The sequence below is a fragment of the Myotis yumanensis genome, unplaced genomic scaffold (genome assembly GCF_028538775.1).
Source record: "Myotis yumanensis isolate MYYU_CA2020_CCGP unplaced genomic scaffold, mMyoYum1.0.hap1 SCAF_14, whole genome shotgun sequence".
NCBI lineage: Eukaryota > Metazoa > Chordata > Mammalia > Chiroptera > Vespertilionidae > Myotis > Myotis yumanensis.
This window is the reverse complement of record NW_027223765.1, coordinates 12,602,985-12,626,440: the sequence shown is the minus strand read 5'-3', so window position 1 is coordinate 12,626,440 and position 23,456 is coordinate 12,602,985. Positions and strand designations below refer to the sequence as shown.

The following is a 23,456-nucleotide window of genomic DNA, read 5'->3' as shown; positions in this document are numbered from 1 at the left end:
GTCCCAGGGCGGAGCCGTCACTTCCTGGGCCTCCGCACATCCGGCGGGCTCCGCCCCCTTTCCCGAGCCCCGCCCCCGTCGCCGCTGGGCCTTTCCCACCTCATCAAGCGCCGGGTAAAGATCTGGGGATCCCCGGCTGGGTTGCTCAGCTGAGAGCATCGGCTCCACAGGCCAAGGTTGTGGGTTCGATCCCCAGTTGGGAATGTACAAGAATCAACCAATGGCCGAAACCGGTTTGGCTCAGTGGATAGAGCGTCGGCCTGCGGACTGAAAGGTCCCAGGTTCGATTCTGGTCAAGGGCATGTACCTGGGTTGCGGGCACATCCCCAGTAGGAGATGTGCAGGAGGCAGCTGATCAATGTTTCTCTCTCATCGATGTTTCTAACTCTCTATCTCTCTCCCTTCCTCTCTGTAAAAAATCAATAAAATATATTAAAAAAAAAAAAGAATCAACCAATGAATGCATAAATAAGTGGAACAAATCAATGTTTCTTTCAGTCTCTCTCTAAAATCAATTAAATAATACAAATAAACAAAAGATCGGGGGAGAAAAATAAAAAGATCTTGGGAGAGGCTTTCACAGGAATAGCAGGTACACAGGTCCTAAGAACCAAATGAGCTTGGCTCATTCTGAAACCAAAGACTAAGCCAGGGAGAAGAGGAGATGAAATTGGAGATGTGGGCAAAGGCCAGATAATGTAGGGGCCTATCGGGGACCCTAAAGGGCAAGTGAAGAAGTTGAATTTGAGTTTAAGTGAAACGGGTTGTCTGGAAGGACTTTGAGGCATGTTACCTTCTGCATCTCTTAATTTATTTTAGGTTTATTCATCAACATCATTTAGTTTAATTTTTCTTGTTCAGCTGCTGCAGTCACATGTTAATTTTCTGTGAACTTATGGAAACTCATCAAGGAATGTAATTATATTTTAGCACCTGAAACTGATTAAATTACATGAGAGGCACACATATTTTCTCCATGTTAATATAATGTAGGTACTATCATTACTTCCATTTTACGGATGAAAAAAGTGAAGCCAAAAGTCTGAGGATCACATCCCAGATCAAACATCCAGGGGCAGTGGGGATGAAAGCCTAGGTACTTGGAATCTTGTGGTTAACAATTAAGCCAGCAAACCTCAACTTCGAACGCATCCTTCCATTAGGGACTCGAAATCCATGGAAGAGGGGAGGGGTAACTGCTGCCACCTGCCTCCACATTTATCTTCTCTCCCAAACCTCCCTTTCTTCTTCCAGAAACAAAACAAAAGCTCTCATTCAAATGAATAGAGACAAGTAGACATTACTTTGCAGGGGTTGTCTGCAGACAGCCAAAACTATCCTTCTGTCTTTGATTAAATGCATTCTAAATGTGCTGTGAGGCCAAGCAGTCACTGACTCTGTCCAATAAAATGAGGCCACTGTGTTTTCACCAAGGCTACAAGGATTCAGTCCTGTTGTTCTTCAAGTCATCACCATCCCAAATGAGACACTACTGATATCTGAAATTTACTTTGAAATTTATTTTAAAAAAATCAGATGGGTTGATGAATACAAATAGATAAAAGGATAGACTTGTGGTAAAGCAATAGCTTTTCTGTGAGTTTGAACATTGTCAAAATAAAACATCGAAAGAAAGTTATAAAGAAAAGAACACTTTGAGACCGAAGAGAAGATAAGCAAAGTCTCTCAACCCTTTTGGTTTGTTTAAGGTACACTAGGGCAATTCTTATAGGGGTCTCTGCTTTTGTTTGAATTTAGAAGAGGATAAAAATTTAGCCTGTGATTCACAAACTTCAGGGTGTATAAGAATCATCTGGGAGTTTAACTAAAAAGATTCTTAGAAATCCAGCCTGGCCATTGTGGTTCAGTGGTTGAGCGTTGACCTATGAACCAGGAGGTCACGGTTCGATACTCGGTCAGGGCACATGCCCAAGTTGCTGGCTCATTCCCCAGTGTGAGATGCAAAGGAGACAGCCAATCCATTACTCTCTCTCTCTCTCTCATCATTGATGCTTCTATCTTTCCCTCTTCCTTCCTCTCTGAAATCAGTAAAAATATATTTTAAAAAAGATAGAAAGAAACCCAATTCCAAAGGGTCTGAATTTGGGTAGGGCTTGAAACTCTTTTGTAACAAGCTCTCCAGATGATATTCGTGAGAAATCCATTCATATGAAGGAACACTCTATTTTAATGTGATCGGAATGAAAGTCAGTAGGTAGGAGACAGCAGATGTGCCATAACTTCCTTTGCCTTGATTGGTTTGGGGTACCCAAAATTTAGACACTAATATCCCTCCCAGTTTAAAAAAAAGTATGCATCACTTATTTTTTTTAATAAAATAAAAGGCCAAATAAAGAATGTAGGGCTTCATGAACAAACACTTGTATCAAGGAGCCCTTTTGATGGATGTGTCCATGCAGAAAACTAACATCTTCACTAATGAATAAACAACAATGAATAATTAAATGCTGGGACTTGCCACAGTGAAATGAGAAATCTTGTTTATAGAGAAAAGGTATATCAAATAGAAGAAAGATTCACTTAAGTTTTGAAGAACATTCATTTTTCTCCTTTAATATTAAATAACTAATATTGTTAAGTGCGAGAAAGAAAAGTCACAAAAAGCTTAGGAAAATATATTATGGTGAGATTTTATACATTCAAAAAATAATTTGGTACTACTTTTTCAGTTGAGATTTTAATTTTTCAATGGCTCATACTCAAAAATTTCACTGGCTCTTAGCAATATTAGCACAGATAGGTAACAATGTGGATACAAAATTGGGTCCTAAAGACTGTCGTACAATGAGACCATAGAAACTTCTATAAAGGACTATGTCTCAAAATAGAAAGTGATAGGTACCATAAGAGAGATACCAACTAAATGTTTTGGGAATTCACTGCAGAGAGGAATGACTTAGGATAAGAGGATCAGCATGAGTGGGGAAGAGCTTCAAACTGGGAGTTAAGGAATGGTTTGGACATGCAGAAACCGGAAGGGGTATTACAGGCAGAGGGGCAACATGAAGGAAGGTACTGAAAGTGCATATAGGCACAGATTATGGAGATTATTATTAAGGACAAGTAGGGAAGATCTGCTTAGGGTCAAACTTTGGAAGGCTTTCCTTTGCAGTTGAACAAGAAGGGTTTTGTGTAGGAAAGTGAAATGGCCCAAGATCTTCCTTGGGGATATTTTCCAGCAGACTTGTGTAGACTGATTACAAAGAGCCAGGTAGGGTTGTAAAAATTCAGGAAAGGGGGCATAGGGGTTTAATTTAGGCTTTAGTCATGGAAACAGAGGGGATGGTTCCAAGAAAAGCTATGGGTGATAAAATTAGTGAGCTTAGACTAGTTTGTTTGATCTGAATCACATGGCAGGCCTGTGAAACCATAGATTTCTGGACCTCACCCCCCGAGTTTCTGACTCAATAGATCTCTGATGGAACCTGGAAAATTGCATTTCTAACAAGTTCCCAAGTGCTGCTGGATTTGAGAACCACTGCTCTGGTATGACATAGGACATCGAAATAGCACTCAGTAATCCTTCACCTTAATCCCAGGTTTGAATCATATGTCTTAATAAAAGGAAGATGCAGAACGAAGATTAGGACTCACTGAGGTTGCAGTGCCAGAGGGCTTCAAGGGGAGTCCTCGGTTAATAATTTCAAATATGCACCCGGAGCATTGGAGGAGATGAAGCATGTGGGCCATACAAACGTGAAAGGGATGAACTTACAGAAAGAGGATTTAGGCTAGAACTTTGTGGGTGTGGGACAGAGGTGAAGAGGGGACAGAGAAATAAGAGTGTTTAGAGGGCTGGAGAAACAGCACACAAGGTAGTAGGCTTTTCAGTAGTCTACTAGTAATTACACTAATACATTTAGAGTAGATAGCTGAGTATGGGGGGGGGGGGCGGGGGCGGGGCGAGGGTTCCATGGAAAATAATCTCACAGATCGATCTGATCATGAATTCCTAACTGGACAGGTCATGGTGGGTAGTCATGCCACAGGCATATAACCTTTTAGTAAAAGGTTTATCTTTCTCTTACCCAAACCATGTCCATTGTATCTGTGCACCTGGGTTAACACATCTTTGAAACAACCACCCTCAAGAGAGCATATCATCTTAACTAACCTGTAATCCAATCCCCACCTTACTTTCTCCCACTTTCACGTCATCTTCGTTGTCCCCTCAATTTCAAATGCATAACAGAAGCTGCAAAGTTGTTATTCTCCAGAGCATTTGAGATCTTGCTCCTGCCTATTTGACCCAAATAAACTCATTTTCTCCACACTGGTTTGGATGTTGTTTTTTGGTTGTTTTTTAAAGATTTTTTTAAAATTGATTTTTGAGAGAGAGAAAGAAGGGGGAGGGAGAGAAACATCAATGGGCTGCCTCTTACAGGCCCCCTTATGGGGATAGGGAGAAGTAAGCCCAAAACCTGTGCATGTGCCCTGACCAGGAATCAAACCAGCAATCTTTCAAGTGCATGGGACTACACCAAACCACTGACAACTGAGCCACACCAGCCAGGGCAGGTTTGGACATTTTTTACATTGACAGTATGCCTGCCTCAATAATTTACTCATGGGACTAGTATTTAAATACTGGTATTGAAATTACCTGTATGTAAAATAAAATTCCTCCCCTGGCGGCAATAAACACATTTTTGTAAGACTTTTCCGTTTAGAAAGCACCCCCCATCCTCCATCTCATTTATGTTCACTTATAACTTCAGAGAGCTGAAGGAGAACACGGGATGTGTGATGTAAGGCAAAGAAAAAGTCTTGGTTTCTTTATCAACATTTCCAAACAACTCAGAGTGGACAAGGGTGCCAGAGAAACAAAGAGAACTTTGGATCAGAATTTTTCCAGGGGTTACAGTTTACCAAAGCTCCTCTCCTAACTAAATTAGCCTTGAGGATAAGCAAACAAAATTATCCATCTCATTTCATTTATACCACCAGAGGGCCACAATGGTAAAGGAATGTTCATAATGCCTTTTGTTCTAGGGTTTCTGCACTCGATGCGCGATCATTCCTGAGTAGTATTTGGGAGTAGGGAAAGACTATGAATCACTTAGTCTCCTTGCTTCTATGTTAGTTGTCATTTAGTCCAGTCTCATTATGTGTGAGAGATGTAATGAAGAAAGGTGGGATCTTCTGATTTCTTGGGGAAGTGAGGGTGGGGCCCAGTTTGGTATCTGGGTGACAGGGAATCCTGTCACCAGGCAACCCTAACACAAAGCCTTGTCATTTCTATATATAGAAAAGTCTTCAATTTTCCCTCAGTTGATTAAATATTATTTTTTGAAATGTGAAACATTGACAAAGGGTCCAAAAGTGAAAAAACATACAAAGAGGTACACACAAAGAAAACTTACCTACGGCTTTGGACAGTGGTTGGTTGGTGGGTGAGAGTTCTGATGAGGCACAAAGGGAACAACGGGGGTGCCAGTAATGTTGTTTTTCTTGATCATGGTGTTGGTTATATGTGATCACTGTGTGGTATTTCAAGCTATACTCCTGTAACTTCTACTTCTCTGTAATGTATACTTCAAAAAAAAAGCTTAAATTTCCTTGCAAAATTGGGACATAGGTTTTAGCTTAAATATGGTAAACACAAGGTTTTACATTAGTTAAAACGGAATCTCATATAAGGAACAATTACAGTTATTTCAAGTAACAACTCAATTATTAATTTCAAGGATTTTCTAATACAACTCCAATGTCATACAGAAAAAATGAGTTGGTCTAAACATGCAAACACAGCAGCCATAGCAAAGCAGAGCTCGATACACAGTCTACAATTTTCTTTCCTTCATTAGTTTCACTTAATCAAGTACTAGTTTAGAAATATTGGTCTTTACAACACCATGATTGTACAACCCTTTCTGGACTAAAGATTTTATCAATGGCATTTTTCATCTCATGCTTATCATGCATATGTTTTCCCATGCCCTGAACAAACTAAATTTTTTCCATATTGAAACAAATTATTACCCTCATATATTTTTAGCATTTATACTCGACTATTAGGAGCCAAATACTATTATAAAACTAAAAAGATTTTAAGGTTCTAATGAAAAGTATTATGTAAGCTGGTAGACGTTTTATCCTTCAACATTTTGTTGGAAAAAAAATCTTTGGAATATGTATTTTAAAGTACTAACAAAGCCCAATTTAAAGTATAGTAACCACATTTTCCAATTATCTGAAATGACTCAATAGGTCAAATGCACAAGTGTTCTTTAGGTGAACTTCAATAAAATGAAATTGTTCTTATGTTCTAAAACAAGCACTGAAAACTAAATATTGAATAGAACTACTAACAGGTGTTCTGACCTCTAAGAGAGTAGCTATGTGTCAGTGCATTGGCCAAGCTTTTAAAAACAGCTTCTGTGCATTAATTAATGATAAAAGGCTGTATTTTTATCTACTAGGAATGCTGACACAGGATTCTGCAGATCAAGACATGTGGGGAAGATGTGTTGATCAAAGTAAACTCCCAATTTAAGCAAACTTACCAGGATACTGAATCTCATGTATTCAGTCTCTTAGAAACAGGTAGAAAAATCAGAATACTTAATAATCCTATTTAGTCAAACACTTTAAAAAAACAAATTTAAATATAAGAGAATGCAACAAGGTATTTGAACCTGAATGCAGAGAATAAATACTTTATTAACTGATTACAATTGAAAGTCACAAACAAAAAAGGGGTGTATTAAGGCAGAGCCATATATATATACATATATATATGACATACATATATATGACATATATATATAGACAAATCCAAAGACTGTTACCGCTTTACATTAATAACCTCTGCATTTTTCTTTTACACATTTAGGCAGTGTGCTTTCTTTTCTTCTCACAGAAATGAATCTTGACCAATATTTTAAATTGTATTTTGATAACAACTTATAGGATCATTGATTTAGACAATGACTAGTGTATCAAATGCTATCTGATAGTTTTCTCAGCATATTCCATTTGTGGTGGTATATTTATGTTGGTGTGGAAAATTTGATAATCATCTTCTTTTTTCCAGTAAAACTAACACATAATTTTAAAAAATGATTTTGGATAGTCTTAACTAAAATAAGCTTGGACTTCCAAGTCAGTCAAATGCCCAAAGCATATTGTTTTCTGCCCTTCCCTAAACCTTCCTGTATGTTTTAAGTAGCCTTTAGAATATGATCACATGGTTTAATTTCAGATCTATAAATTTTGAGGTTTTCAAAATCCAAACTTACTTCCTTATGCAAAGTGGCAATGCAAATAGCAATCCTACATAGTGAAGAATCATTTTTCTTCTGTATAGCTTCCTTTTATAAAAATGGGCAACCACAAAAAAAAAAAAAAAAGATAAGTTTAGTCCATCTGACAAAGCACTGCAGCTCCCTAATTCCACTCTTGAAGGAAAAGGCAGAGGCAAGTTTACATTATCCCAGAAAACTGAATAAATGGCTTTATTTGGTATCTTCAAGAAGCTTCTCCTTCCGTAGGGGATGTTGGTGATGTAGGAGAAACTGTGACTGGTTTTCGTGTAATTCTGTCCAGTTCCGCATGAACATCTGATAGGACAGGCTTCTGGCCTACATTGAAGAAAAAGAAATGCGATTTAGATATAAGTAATAGTATCTTTTATAGCAATGTCTCTTCATTCAAGAAACTGCCAAAGGTTTCATTAATTTTATCTAGCATACTAAAGTAAAAAATATATATAAACGAAGCCACTTTAAAATGGAGTCAGAGCTCTGGTCCCAGAGGATGCCTCCAACCTTTGAAATATTAAAATAGGGCAAAATAACCTTTGACTGGGCCTAAAGCAGCACTGTATCCCAAACAACTGTGTGCAAAGACAACAAGAAATCAGATTGTTATAGCTACAGACTGAAAATTAAAAACATTCTTTAGAATTAGCATCCCTATGTTAGCTTATCTGTACTTATAGAATTGCCTTCTTCTAGAAGCTGACATAATTGAGCAGTTGATGGAATTGTTCCCCTTCCCTTTCTCATAAATATTCCTGATCCCCCTGGCCTTTGTCTCCTAAAACTATTTAGGTTCCTGCCTGAATTAGTGCTTCCTGAATAGCTATTCTATGTGACACGGCACCAGAGTTAAGTGAGGGTTTTTCAAAATGCTGACACGCTGAGCTCAAAAGGTTCGCCATCACTGTCCTAGACCCTGGAATCTTCAGAAACACTGGGACTGTTCTAATAAAAAAGATGGACAATAACAAATATTGAAGAGAATGTGGAGAAATTGGGACCCTCATACCTTGCTTTGGGCAATGTACGTTCATAGCAGTATTATTCATAACTAGAGGCCCAATGCACGAAATTCGTGCATGGGTTGGGTGCCTAGGCCTGGTCGATGATCAGGGCAGATTTGTGGGGGGATCAGCAGGGTGCTCAGGGGGGGCCCACCCGATGGCACCCGCCTTGGCTGGCCTGGGGCCTGCAGGCTGGGAACAGCTCCTACGTTGAGCATCTGCCCCTGGTGGTCAGTGCACGTCATAGGGACCGGTCGTTCCACTGTTTGGTTGATTTGTATATTAGGCTTTTATTATATAGATAGCCCCAAAGTGGTAATAATATAAATGTCCATCAACTGATGAATGGATAAATAAAGTGTGACATATCCATACAATGGAATTTTATTCAGCAGTAAAAAAGAAATAAAATATTGAAATATTGAAACATAAAAGAACCTTGAAAACATTATGTTAAAGAAGCCATATTCATATGAAATCTCCTGATCAGCAAGTCCACAGAAGCAGAAATCAGATTAGTGTTACCTAGGACTTGGGGCTCCAGGGGAGGGAAGGAATAACTGCTAATAGGTTGGAGGTTTCTTTCTGGGGAGATGAAAATATTCTAAAATCAGATTATAGTGATGGTTTGCATAACTCTAACTATACGAACACTACTGAACTGTACACTTTAAAAGAGTGAGTTTCACTTCACAGTATGTAAATTATATCTCCATAAAACTGTTTTATAAAAAAAAAAAAAAAAAAAAGCTCCAGTAACTATACCTGACTTTTTGGCAGATGGTGGTAAACCACTGCTTCCACCTCCAGCCCCAGTTCCAGGGCTGCCACCACCAACACTGGGGCCTCCTGGAGAACCAGTCTTTTTACTCAGCAAACTATTGAAGAAATTGGCCAGGACACCTTCACTTGTAGCTCCAGCTATAGAACAAAAAACAAAAACATCAGGTTTTTCTACAAATTATTATTTTAGTAATCACACATAGAAAACGAATAATAGGCTTGAAATTTAAGAGCTGTATGTTCCAAATTCAGGTCTAGTTTGATCTTAGAGGCTGGGTAACTTCTCTGATCTACTCATATAGAACAAAATATAAATAACCTTTAAAAATGCAAGATAATTATTTAAAAATTAGAATGTTATTTTAAAAAGGCCAAAGGCCTATTAAACAGATATTAGTTGCTATATATCTCGGCTTTGAAAGGGGTACTTAAAAATATAACGTTGAAAAATATCTGCCCCAAGTACTATAAAAAGTTATCTAATTCTCCTATATGATTATGCATAGTTTTTCATGTTATTTGCAGGTAACCTATTATAAAAATATGAATTTCTTCAATAACCTACCATAGGAGAATAATTAAATAAACACAAAGCTATCATAAAGCTTCCATCATAGAAATAACATATTAAGACTATACTGTAAAATGGTTTTCAGTCTAACTATGAGATTATATCTATAGAGACAAAGATTAGAAGCTATTGCACAAAAACCACTATGGTAAAAGGGGATTTTAGGTAGATTTCTTTCTACTGAAAACATATTGTGTTGTTTTCTCCAAGAAAAAAAGAAATGTACCTTTCATGTTTGGATCAATTTTTTTTGACCCAGCAGGGATGGGTGACACGCTGGCAACATTGGATGACACTGATCTGTTTGGTGTTCGAGGGGAGCCTCCTGGGACTCTTGGTGAAGCATCCTATGTAATAGGAAAGCCATAATTATAAAAACGAGAAACTTTCAACTTCACAAAAGTTCTTATTATAAACTAGGGGCCCGATGCACGAAATTCGTGCAAGGGCCTTGGCCCCAGTCCCTGCCCACCACCGCTGCTGCCGCAGCGGGGGGGCCTCTCCCGTGGCTCCCGCCCACTGCGGCTTTGTCCAGATGGAAGAACATCCAGAAAGATGTGTGGTCTAATTAGCAAATTACGCTTTTATTATTATAGAAGATAGAAATTACTTTGCAACTGTACCCCATCTGTTCTTTTACACTGCAAACCACTGACAAAAACATTTAGCAATCGTGTCCTCTGTTAAGGACAGAAAAAAGACCTGTCTTTTTCTTTGCTGTGGCCTTCCACAATTTATGAAAAGCACCTGGTAATTAAATCCCAATGTTTTTAGCTCCTCTGATTCAAACAGCCCCTCTGTTCAAACTGCAAGACAAGATAAGCTACTCTCAAGGCTACATTCTTGCATTCCCCCTTCTCCATGCTGTTTTTACAATTCAGGTATAATTCACACCAAGGAGTCTCTAGTTAGTAGACAGTTCCCTCGCTCTCCTCCCCTTCAAACAAGCCTCTTTTGAACTCTTCATAACTTTTGCTCTAAGCATGCTTTACAGCAGTAGTTCCCAACGTGGGGCACATGCTCTACAGGGGGACAATTTGACTGTTAAGGGGGGCAATTTGAGAATGAATTATTAACAGTGAATTTTTTGCATATCTTATGGTTCTAGGGGCCTCATATATAGTATATAAATATATATTGGAACATATTTATGCATTTCAGTTCTCTATGTTTTGAAACTTTATTTGCTATTTTTTCATATCACTTCATATTATTATTTGTTTTTAACAATTTCTTAGTGATTTCTTCCTCGGTACTTCAACTGTCCTTTCATTCTTTTATTTTTTTCTTTCATGGGTGCCATGTTCTTTGGAAGCTTGTTTAGACCAAGTTAATGGCCTTTTAGGCTTCTTCCACGTTAACAGGAGTTCACTTTTTGAATAATAAGAATTATATGTCACGGGGGGGGCAGCAGGAGTTTAGAGATGCTTAGGTGGGGCATGGCCAAAAAGGTTGAGAACCACCGTTTTACAGGCTTGGGGAAAAATCAGATAAGACACCTCCCTAAAACATCTGTCCCCATCTCCTAAAAAACAAACTATATTTTCAAGACAACCTCCTTGATGTCTACTCAACTTCAACCCAAAATCCTCCTCCCTTTCTTGACACCTAGCAACAGCAGCCATTACTATTTAAAAGGGGAAGGTGCTTTTTGTTTCTTGCCTGTATTGATTAGCAATGCACCAGGCCTTTCCCTTCTGGGAAAGTAAAATAAATTTCCTCTCTGCATCTCCTTTTGGTTGTAAATTCCTTCACTGGCCAAACCCTAACATCTTCATTATTAGAAAATACCAGAGACCCATCACATTTTAGAATACTAATTTTCCCTTCAATGGAAAAAGAAAACGTATTGAGTACTGAAGGGTGGTTACTGGCATAAGTTTGAGAGTCAGATCTGGGTTCCAATGTGGACTTACAGCCTACCAGCTGCATAATGTTAGGGAAGCCAATGTCCTTCAAAGCTTCCATTTCCCCCAGTACAAAATGGGGCTAATAATAGTTCCTGCCTCATAGGGCTGTTGTGAGGATTTATAAAATAACACATAAAAATGGTTCAAAACTGATGCATGACAAACACTGCAAAATAGATCTTTACCATTTAAGTCATCTAAAAGGGAGCAAAATTTATCTTTAAAAAATCTCACAAATTCCAGAAGAATTCTTAATTCATGTTTATATTAAAGCACACCCATATGAGACATGTATATGCTTTAAAAAATAAAGAACTAAAGCAGTATGCACTGCATTTTAATAGTTTTGTCAAAATCTGTAATACTGACCACAGGCCGCCCAGCTGCAGTTGGTGGTTGCTTTGCTAAAAGGGTCTGAAAAACACAAAAGAATTCTAGGTTAGATACTCATATAACATGTACTAGTATGATTGTATTTTCTTCTACTTCTTTTTTTAATCCTCACCCGAGGATATTTTTTCATTGATTTTAGAGAGAGTGGAAGAGAGAGGGAAAGACAGAGAGAAGCATTGATGTGAGAGAAGCACATCTATTGGTTGCCTCCTGCACACCCCCTGACCAGGGCCCGGGCCGGGGAGGAGCCTGCAACCCAGTTACGTGCCCTTGACCAGAATCGAACCCGGGACCCTTTAGTCCGCAGGCCAACGCTAATCCACTGAGCCAAACTGGCTAGGGCTGTATTGTATTTTTAAAGAAACTACATAGAATAACAGTTTATCCAGTAACCACACTAAGTCTGTTTATGATGTAATTTCATACCTGTAGCTTCATAAGAAATACTTGGTCATCTTCTGCCATAATTTCCTTCTCATGGACAAACTGAAATGAGCAATGAGCAATGCATAAATGAGCAAGTCTGGAAGCAGGGATATTTGCAACTTATTTTTCCTAATTATACAGCAGACAGAAGAGCCATCACATTCTTATTTCAGGGAAACCAGGAGCAAGTTTTCATGCACACATGGTCTATTTTCCACCAGTTGCCAGAGTGATCCTTTTAAAAGGTTAGATCAGATTACATCACTCCTCTACTCAAACACCCCCTCCAAGCACTTTCCATCCCACTAAGAATGAAATCCAAAGTCCTTTCTGCAGCCCCAGTGAGGCCCCAAAGACCTTAACTCTGCCTTTCATCTCCTAACCCCTTGGGCATTCCTGCCTCAGGCATGTGCACTTCCAGTTCCCTTTGCCTTCACCACGCTCCCCTCTTACCGCAGACATTCCCTAACCATTTTAACAACAGCATGCCTCTGGTCCCTGTCCTGTTTCTCCCCTCTGCTTCACTTGCATAGCACTTCTGACCACTTGAGAGATGGCCCATGTATTGGTTTACTGTTACATCACACCCTCCTAGTTAACACCTAGTGCCTAAACAATGGCTCAATAAAAACAACTAAAACAAATCCCAATTTGTTGGTAAAAGAAAAACTGGGGAAAACCATTGCTTTTTGATGTGTGCATTTCTTTAATAGACAGCCAAACCAAATACCACATCAACTGATTTTTCATTTGACATTACTTTTCTTTTTTTGATTACCCACAAACAGAAGACAGCTGCCAAATGTAAATGGATTCTTAAGTAAGACTCTTAATGTATGTTAGATCAAAATTACTTTTTCTTGAAATATACAAATTCAAAGTTAGTGAGAAGTACTATATACAACTTTTCAGAAATGTCTATAATACCTAACTATAGAACACCATGAACTGCTTAACATGAAATTAAGATATATGAAGAAAAGTACCTTCTGGAACCCAATTTAATGGTCATAAGAGTGATATGTAATAGTCAAGACTAAATCTGAACTCTAGGTTAGAAAGTTCACAGCTTCTACCAATTCAAACTATTCAAGATCTACATCTCACTCATACTAATCTCTGATTTCCATTAAAATATGAACTCTGAACTAATATTTTCTAATATAAACATGCCAAAGGCTAAGTCATGACTCAGTAACTGAATAGCTGATTTATGTTCTGATAAAACAGATCTTTATTTTGAATGATACATTACCAACACCCAAATTACACTTGGAAACCCAAATTACACTTTTATCTTTCTACCTTACAATCTTAAAATTATGAACTTCCCCGTCAGTTTAAATGCATAAGTATTGAGATTATGTGTGTATATACTAAAACTGTTACCTTTCGAACAGGTGGTTTAGTTATAATGTCTTCAAAATTATCTTCTGCTTTTAATGTTTGAAAATTTTCGTGTAATATTCCTATTTTCTTATCATTATCCCACCCCGCTGGACTGGAAAGAAACACACATGAGAAATTTTCAAGCATTTATATAGTTATTCTTTTCATTTAAGCCATGATCAGATTAAAAGGAACATTTTATGAAAATAAATTTGACCAATTATGGAAAACCAATCAGCTTTTTAAATTATAGGGCTCAAGTTACAGTTTACTAAATCACCTCCCAATTTTATTCAGATAACTTTTTAAAATCATGTCTCAATTATATATTGGATGCTTTATGTTATATCATAACCAATTAAAGAGTAAGCAGATATACTGATATATACACTCAATAGATAGCAATAACATGGCCTTTCGAAGAGGGCTCAGGCCAGCAGTAAATCTAAAAGACAATGATAAATAGGTCAAGGAAGGTTACAAATAAAACAGTCTAGGGACAGATTCTCACCTACTCATCATGGAAAGGTCTCTACTGGTCTCACCTCAAAACTGAAAATGATGACTCACCATCAAACTGTAGCAACAATACATGATAAAATAATATATTTAAGAGCATACTTACATAAATACTGCATCTTTTTCCACCACAACAGCAGGAATCTTATACGGAAATCCATATAGTTTCTGAACGATGTATTTATATACTAAATCTGTATTTTTGTTTTCTTTTACTGAAGTGTAAATAAGTGCTGCACCATCTGAATAGAACCATTAAAGAAATTTCTGGACAAATTCCACAAATAGGTCATAAAGTTCTTGTTCTCAGCCTAACATTCACAGCTACATGATTTATTCGTTTCAAAAATAATTTCTAAAGGTGTATTATATATGGTCATCGAAGATTTCAAAAGTATAAAATACTTAAATGCAGGCTAAAAGGCAAATAAAACATTTTATAATAAGCTATAATAAAATAAAACCAAAAGTCTCATTAGTCCAAAAAAGAAAAGGTAAATTTAGTAATACTGACACTACTACTACCTATATTTAAAGCACATGAAGAGGCAATTTCTTTTTTAAACTTCATGGAGGGGTATTATTTATCAACAACCGTTTTGTTTGCCTTTTCAACAAAAATGGTTTGCACAAGTACCTCTTACGATTTTTACTAGTTCCAAGGAATGAGGACTTTGGGGACACAGCTCCAGAGACCCACAAAAAAGAGAAGATGAACCAATAGGTATTACCAGGAAGTTTTCAGAAATGATCCAAGGTAAAGTAGATTTCATGGCTAAAACTTGAGCTAAGACAATCTCACATGATATATTAATTAAAGCAGATCATAACTTTTACCCAAACAACATAAATCAAAAGAGGCCTGTGAAAAAAAGGGTCAGTGTGACTACTGACAATGCGGTCAGAGAGGCTATCAGAAACTCTATGACCACTGGCCATGATGTCCTGAAAGAGATGGTAACTTATGCCAGAGGAAATGCTGGGAGTGGGCTGACTTCTGATCTGAGACATTCATATTTGCTAGGACATGAACCTGAAAGTGGTATTGCTAAATACTACTTAACATAAATCTTGGTAGAAATAAATATCATAGTCTTAAGTAAAAGCTTAATTGTGTAAATTTTTCATTAATGATCTTCCTCATGTGAATCCATTTATAATTTGAAAGATGTCTACAGCTGAAAAATTTGCATTGCAATTAAAATTTTAAAAATAAAGATGATTTTGAACTGTTGCCCTCACTCACAGACACACACACACACCTCACTATTAAGTCAACTAGCTCTACTAAAAGGTCTGTAATTATCTCGGTGGACAGCTTACTTCCTGATCACATTTCTGTATGTACATTTTCAAATAGAGCATTAATACATCTTAAAAGAGACTGTTCTCAAATTTTGTAATCTTCAAAGATAAAAAGGGCTTTATATACCTACTTCAATTACTTTCACTTTTTGTTCTCTTTTTAAAGACTCTTTATATAGACTAATGCCCTTTAATTCAACCTGACTCAACCATTATGTGACATGAGAAAGGGCCACGGAGAAAACAAAGTACTGAAGGAAAAAGGAAAGGGAAACTACCAGGGTTGAGTGATCTTATTCATTATTCAGCTAGGTTTTCTATTAAGTGGTCCTTAAATTAAATGTCCATTAACGAAAATGAAAAACTACTGATACTATAAATACATGTATATTATTTATTATTCTTACCTACTCCTATTATCATTTCTTCACTTTTCAGACCCAAAAGCTTTGGTTGCGGAATGAAACCACAAACTATCTGGTGCACAACTCTCTCCTTTTGGTGCACTCAAGCTGTGGTGAAGTTTTTGACAGTAAATTCTCTTAAAAACATTCACTCCTAACCCTCACTTTATCCTCCTTTTAGTTGTACATGTTATTAATTGGCTCATCTAATCCTTGTAACCTAGACAAGATTCCTTATGATAGGTTTTCTAACCTTGTGATCATCAAAATCACCAGAAAGCTTTTCAAAAGTATAGATTCTCGCCCTAACCAGTTTGGCTCAGTGGACAGAGTGCTGGCCTGCGAACTGAAGGGTCCCAGGTTCGATTCCGGTCAAGGGCATGTACCTTGGTTGCAGGCACATCCCAGTAGGAGGTGTGCAGGAGGCAGCTCATCGATGTTTCTCTCTCATCGATGTTTCTAACTCTCTATCCCTCTCTCTTCCTCTCTGTAAAAAATCAATAAAATGTATTTTTTAAAAAAGTACAGATTCTCTAGCTGACCTTGTAATGTTCCCAATTAGTAAGTCTTAGATGGCACAGCCAGATTTTGAAACCACTACTTTAGATATGTGGAGATAACATACCAAACATATTAAAAGTAAGAACAAACGAACCTAAATGTTGATCTTGCCCCACCACCCACCCAATAAATGAATACCACTTTGGGGGGGCGGGGGGGCAACTGGTTTCATTTATTCAGACTCTAAAACAGAATGTCAATAGTGTAATGGCCAGCTAAAAGATTATTAATTATACTAAGAGTATTGAATTATTCTATTTATAACTGGGAATTGAACTTTAAAAAAAAGATAATAATACATACTAGGGTTCATAACAGTTTCATCTCAGCATTTTAGGATATAAACACATTGGTGGTATAAATACAACTTTTTAATCAGAATGATTACAATGCATACTCATTAAAACTTTCCAAATAAGACTAATATTTATTTTTCTTTAGTACTTTAAACACAGCAAATCAAATTTATATACTTTAATATTTGCTTTTATATCTCAAAATACCCAGATATAAATGATTTGAGAACTAAAATGATATTTCCAGCCAGAGGCAGAAGGAATAAAGCTTATGGAATTTCTAAAGTCCCATCAATTTAATTCCTTTCCTTAAAAACAAACAAACAAACAGGTAAGGTACATTAAGGTACATTGCACTAATCAATATATTAAAAGGATACACTGTAAACAAAACTTCCGGATATGTGACTGAATAAAATCAAAATGTTCATCTTTGTAGTCATGTTCTTTCTCCAATACACTAATGGCATCACACTGTTGGGTTAAAATAATTTAAAAAAACAATATGTTAACTTTAATCAAGTTTAAATACAATGATTTAAACAGTTCAATTTTGGGTGGGGGAATATCACAAAACTACCACTTTGAACAGTAGCACCTAAAATAGCAATTACTCCTATTTGTCTAGAGACATTTAGTTGGAATCTTAAGACTAATAAATAATTTTATTTCTTTAAAAAAAAGCACTGAATTCAAAGCTATACTGAATGTGGCGAAAACACTATAGAGAAAGTTTTAGTACAGAACAAGACAAGTTTATAATACTTGTTAATTCAACTACTTATGTCCTAGAACAAAGTTTTTAAGATCTAAAATCTATTCTAGTTCTATAAAACACTATGTTCCCAGGGAGTCTGCATCTCTCACTATTTCCTCTTTGTTCCTCTGTTTATCTGATAACTCTGTTGACCTTCATTTCTCCTCTGGTGCCTTTTCACTCTCACCACAATTTCACCAATAGCAAAAAAGGGGGGGATTACAGGCTATTTTTTAAATGTCACCTGTACAATCAATGAAACAAATTCTAAATTCTACTTGCTACAGAAAAATGTTACAGAAAAAAAGGCATGTTCAAATATTTCACCAAAACCTTTCTGTATTGAAGGTATAAAATCTAAAAATAAACACTCAATAATGCTCATTATACCTAATATTAGTTTGGGGTCAAATTTGACATGTAAAGAAATCTTTAAATGAAATAAGAGGGTCTGGACCTAAGGCAAGAAGCTTAGTCTCTCTGAATCTCAATGTCTAGTTTTTAAGCCCAGTGGAACTACCATTCTTCATCCACTCCAGCACACACATTCTCCCATCCCCCTACATATTTTAAAAGCTCTTAAACTGAAGAACATCTGATGGTGCTTTAGATTCTGTGAAATATAGTAGATGATCTCTTCTGGCTTGAAAGTTTTATGCATCTATGACATTAATGATTCAGGTTCCTTTAAGCTTAACAGTTTTCTCCTTTGAAAATTTATGAAGCAAGTTGTTGTATAATTGGCAGGAAAATATCTGCCAGTAAACAACTCTTTGCCAAACATAACAAAAACAAACCACACACAAGAGGACCCTAGTGTGACAGTTTAAAAATCGTTTTAAAGAAAAGATATGAGTAACAATTAACTAAAGCAGGATCATCATTTGAAAAGTAGATAACAGACGTGATTTAAATGCTACCCTTCCCCAATTGTTATTGATAAATTTTGTAGTTTTTAAAGTAAAATTTAAGGTAGATTAAAATTTTTTAAATTATTTTTATCCCAAAGATGAATAAATTCCATACCCTCCTTCAATTATATTTGCAAATTTTATGTATTACAAAAAAAAATAATAATTTTACATCTCGAAAGGGTTTATTTGTTCTGTCATTTTCTTAACTATTCCATGACTTACAGACAATAAAGGCATACTACTTAGGACCAAATGGTGAGAAGATTAAACTTTATATATAAATAATTTTTAAAGGAAATTTGACTTTATTATAAAGTGTATATAATGACAGATTAAATGAACAGAATTTTGATTTTAGCAATCCTCTCAGAACCTCTTTAATAAATAAGTAAAAAGCCCCTGATAACTGCATATTAACTTTACATAATGAGTGCTTAAAAGCCTGTTTTATTTTAGGTGTTAAAAGTAGATGTTTAAAAGTCTATTTTATTTTAAGTATATAATCTTCTGATATTAGGATATTAGTATTCCAATATTTAATGTGCAAATTTATAAAAATTAATAATTAACTTATCATCTTACCTGTCTTTATTTCTTTAAACTGACTGTATAATAAAGTCTAATTGGAATTTGAAAAATGATATTCAATCACAAAGAGAATATCCAAAGTAACGTTTTCTTTCAAAGAAACTATGATCAAGATCATAAAACCAACATGTAAATATCATTCAATTATTTTAAACTATTATTTATATTTAAGAAAAATTATCTAGGAAAAATAATGTGTCGACTCCAAAAGGGGTCTGGGAAACAGAACAGTTGTTCATCCTGGGTTAATATCAGTAACAGAATCTCTAGGAAGCAAACTAACCTTTGTGCAAACTACTAGTACTGGAATGCCCAAGTTGTGTGTAAGTGTATCCGCACCCAGGGGTAAAACCACACTGTCGTCTTTGTCTTCCTGTGACATGGTATTTCTTCTCTGAGGAGAAGCTGGGAAATCTTCTCCTGGCTCTACATATTCTTGAAAGTCTCTAATCACTGAAAATCAAAGTAAATAATTTAATACATAGTTTAGAAATTGCTTTATTTCAGCAGGTAGCTTTTTCTACCATAATCTAAATATATATTTTACTAGAGTTTATACTTGGTCTTGTGTAAAAGAAACAAAAAGGGTTTGTGAAAACTATTTCAAGGACAGTACAGATACACTGATCCCACATTAATTATTAGGAGGCAGAGTACAAGACTGACTGGCTCCAAAGAGTGGGATTCAACATAGGCTTGGTTTAGTTTGTGCAAATTACTTCAGGCAAGTCACAATCTAGCTTTGTCTATCTTCTCTAATTCACAAATACTAAAAAAGGATAAAAGAAAAATATATGTGTGAGAAAGGGGGAATTCCACAATTTAAATGACAATCCTAGATGATTTTCTAAATATTAGCTTCCTTCTCTAAACTCTTTAATCAGATCTTCTCCTTTTTACATAGGTGCAATCTTGGGCCACATTCATTCTTTAACCCTGGTGAGAATTAATGAGGTGTTATCAGCACTGATAAATTTTTACAACTCATTTGCAAGGTTGTCAAAATCTTCACTTAAAACAAGGTGAATGTATCAAGAGCCTAAACAATATATACTTTGACTCAGTAATTATTCTTTGAGGAATTCTCAAAGAAACCACCAAAACCGGTTTGCCTCAGTGGATAGAGCGTCGGCCTGCGGACTGAAAAGTCCCGGGTTCGATTCCGGTCAAGGGCATGTACCTGGGCTGCGGGCACATCCCCCATGGGAGATGTGCAGGAGGCAGCTGGTCGATGTTTCTCTCCCATCGATGTTTCTAACTATCTATCTCTCTCCCTTCCTCTCTGTAAAAAATCAATAAAATATATTTAAAAAAAAAAAGAAACCACCAGTGATTCCTATATAAGACTGGGATTCCCATATAAGACTGCTTCTCATGTTTAAAAGCAAAACAAATCTGGAAACAAATTATCCACAGCATAGGATTAAAACAGTATATGAGGGAATATTATACAGAGATATAAAGGAAGAAAATATCTTAAACTTACATGGTGTCAAGGAAGAGGGAATCCTGAACACTTGAGTGCAATTCCTCCAAGAACAAAGGGACATGCATTTACCCTTAGCAACTTTGGTAGCTACTACCCTTCAAATCAAAGGCTGAAATCTAACAGTGCTTCTCAAGTTTTTAGCGTGCACTCGAGTTTCTGATTTAGTAGTCTGGGGTGCGGCCTAAGAATGTGTATTTTCTGACTAGCTCCTGGCTGTACTGATACTGATGCTGGTAGTCCTGGGACCACTGCTGTAGTATAAATTTGAAGAGGGGGGGATGAAAACGCAAGGCAATGGCCAACAGGAAAGAAAGGTATAGATTAAGAACAGCTGGACATCTTTTTCAATGATTTAGGACATATATTCTCTTAAGTTTTCTGTTTCCTTGCATATAAATTACAGTAAGTGTCAATTCTCCCCAAAAAGTTATCATGAACTAACAATAACAAAGAAAAGCAGTATTCCATCTGTATATTTTCTTAAGCATAGTACAACATTGACAAAAGAAGCGCTATTGGTGAAATTCAGAACTGTGGAAACTGGTTTACAGTTGGAAATGACCCACATCATTTTCATAATTTCCATGAAAACTTCCAATTTACATGGGCATGTACAAAATATATTATGTACTTTGTGAATAAAACTAGCTTAACATCTTTATACAGGGTATCCCCCCCAAAAAATATATATTCACTTTGAATAATTGTAAAGGCAGTGTTTATTAAAATACATTTCATTTTCAAGATGTAATAGAATCTACAGATACTGTGTATATACTTTTTTTGGAACACCCTATATTTAGGTTAACATCTTTTTGGACATATTTCATTTTGACAAGGTTGATAAGATTGTTCTGCTCATCAAGAAGTGAACTGCTGAAAATGAGCAGCTGAAGAAAGATTCAAATTTTTTAAATCTTGAAAACAACTTTTCAAAATGAACACATATGGCCTTTTGGCAAAGGAGCTAAGGCACCTCTAAGAAAGAGTCTGCCATTATGTAGACGTTTTGAATTTAAAATTACATTAAAATCTAGCATAGCATTTAAACTGAATTTCAAAAACAACTCACATTGTATTTCTTTCATTAAACTTTATTCAAAGTAAAAAATTCCCAAAAATTATGATTGCCAGTTAGGAAATTTGTTTTTGAAATCTATATTAATATTTATAAACTACTCACACTTTTGTTCCATTTCTTTCATTTCTTCAGGAGGAATTTTCAATTTGTCAATATGTTCTCTAACAACACTTGCCCATTTCTGTAAAGAATCCAAAGCAGTCCAAGGCTTTGACATATCAACAACCAGCATAATTAGAGTGTCCTTCAGAGAAATGGCATCCAGTGAAAATTTAAGGAGGCCCTTGTGATACAGATCTCCATCTAAGATCCACACATTACATCTTGTTTGATCTACAACAGACAAAGGAAAGTTACCAAGGCAACAGGATTAAGTTATTTCATCATCCAACTAACAATACTTTGTATTTTAGATCATCTAAACAGGAGATGCCTCTTTTGACAAAGTTCAACTACTTAGGTCATATCTACCAATTTAGTAAAAGCCTATCAAATATTCAGGGAAATGATTTTACTGCCAACATGGCACACCAGCATCCTCTACTTCATATTTCTTAATCCCAAACCACAGACTGAATAACATGTTGCTATTCTTACCATCAGCAGATAGAGCCATGCATATTCAAGATATTATATATAAAAATGAGAAGGCAAGTGATCTATAGAAGAAAAAAATGGTTGATCAGATAAGAAAAGCAGGGAGATGACATCTTTATGTCAAAAAATGAAAAGGAGATAAAGGGGAGTCAGCAAACAATCATGGGATACTATTATTCATCATGTGAGGGAAAATGAACTGAAAATTGATATTCTTCAATGAGAGCAAGAAAGCTGGTCTGCACACCAGAATACATTAAGATGTTTAAAAGTATCACTATATCAATCCCAATCCCAAACCAATACACATATGCCTAAACATAACTATTTACTGACTGGCATGACATAGTAGGACTCTTAGTGAAAAACGGCACACTCAAGACTAATATGAGCAGCAGTGCACCTTGGAAAGACTTCAGAAAACTTAGGTTACAAATAGATGATATTCACCATCCCTGTCTTCATCATGAACATTTAAGTACAAATATTCCAATCCTCTTCCTTTCTTGTACTCTTCTATTCCCTGAATTTTTCTTATTAAGCTTGTTTTCCCAGCTCCATCTTCACCTGTAAAAAAAGAACAAATCCTTTAAATTATAATATGGAACACACACACACACACACACACACACACACACACACAAGCTCTAGTGCTAAGTGAAAAACCTAATTGGAACTAGCTTCAACCAGAAGAGTAATTTGATGAAAAATAATCAGGAAACCATAGAGTTGCCTCCAGGATTTTCTCTCCCAGTGTCTGTTCCTCTTGTTAAGTCTCTGGTTCTATCCTATTATAAATGGCTTCCTCTGTGGGTATTTTTCAGGAAGCTCAACTCTTATGTCATCACAGTTTAATCTACAAGGAACAAAATACTCTCTTTCAGCTTTCAGTTTGAAGAATCTCAGGTGAACGCTCTTAAAAGTATTAATAGCAGCCCTAACTGGTTTGGCTCAGTGGATAGAGCATCAGACTGCGGACTGAAGGGTCCCAGGTTCAATTCTGGTCAAGGGCATGTACCTTGGTTGCAGGCACAACCCCAGTAGGGAGTGTGCAGGAGGCAGTTGAGTGATGTTTCTCTCTCATCGATGTTTCTAACTGTCTATCCTTCTCCCTTCCTCTCTGTAAAAAGTCAATAAAATATATTTTAAAAAATACTCAAAAAATATTAATAACAAAACACTCATA

General features: G+C 36.3%; 1 protein-coding gene across 1 annotated transcript in view; it reads right to left on the bottom strand.

Moving 5' to 3' along the window:
• Positions 1-6,664: 6,664 nt before the first annotated feature.
• Positions 6,665-23,456, bottom strand: part of DYNC1LI1 (dynein cytoplasmic 1 light intermediate chain 1) — a 30,179-nt gene continuing 13,387 nt past the window's right edge. The window contains exons 3-13 of the mRNA XM_070391818.1: positions 22,721-22,837; positions 21,776-22,006; positions 19,387-19,556; positions 17,225-17,318; positions 14,385-14,520; positions 13,760-13,871; positions 12,371-12,430; positions 11,921-11,965; positions 9,868-9,988; positions 9,053-9,208; positions 6,665-7,604 (exon numbers count right to left, since the gene is read on the bottom strand). Of these exons, the coding sequence (XP_070247919.1) occupies positions 7,492-7,604; positions 9,053-9,208; positions 9,868-9,988; positions 11,921-11,965; positions 12,371-12,430; positions 13,760-13,871; positions 14,385-14,520; positions 17,225-17,318; positions 19,387-19,556; positions 21,776-22,006; positions 22,721-22,837 (1,355 nt within the window). The 3' untranslated portion in view covers positions 6,665-7,491. The remainder of the gene's footprint in view (positions 7,605-9,052; positions 9,209-9,867; positions 9,989-11,920; positions 11,966-12,370; positions 12,431-13,759; positions 13,872-14,384; positions 14,521-17,224; positions 17,319-19,386; positions 19,557-21,775; positions 22,007-22,720; positions 22,838-23,456) is intronic.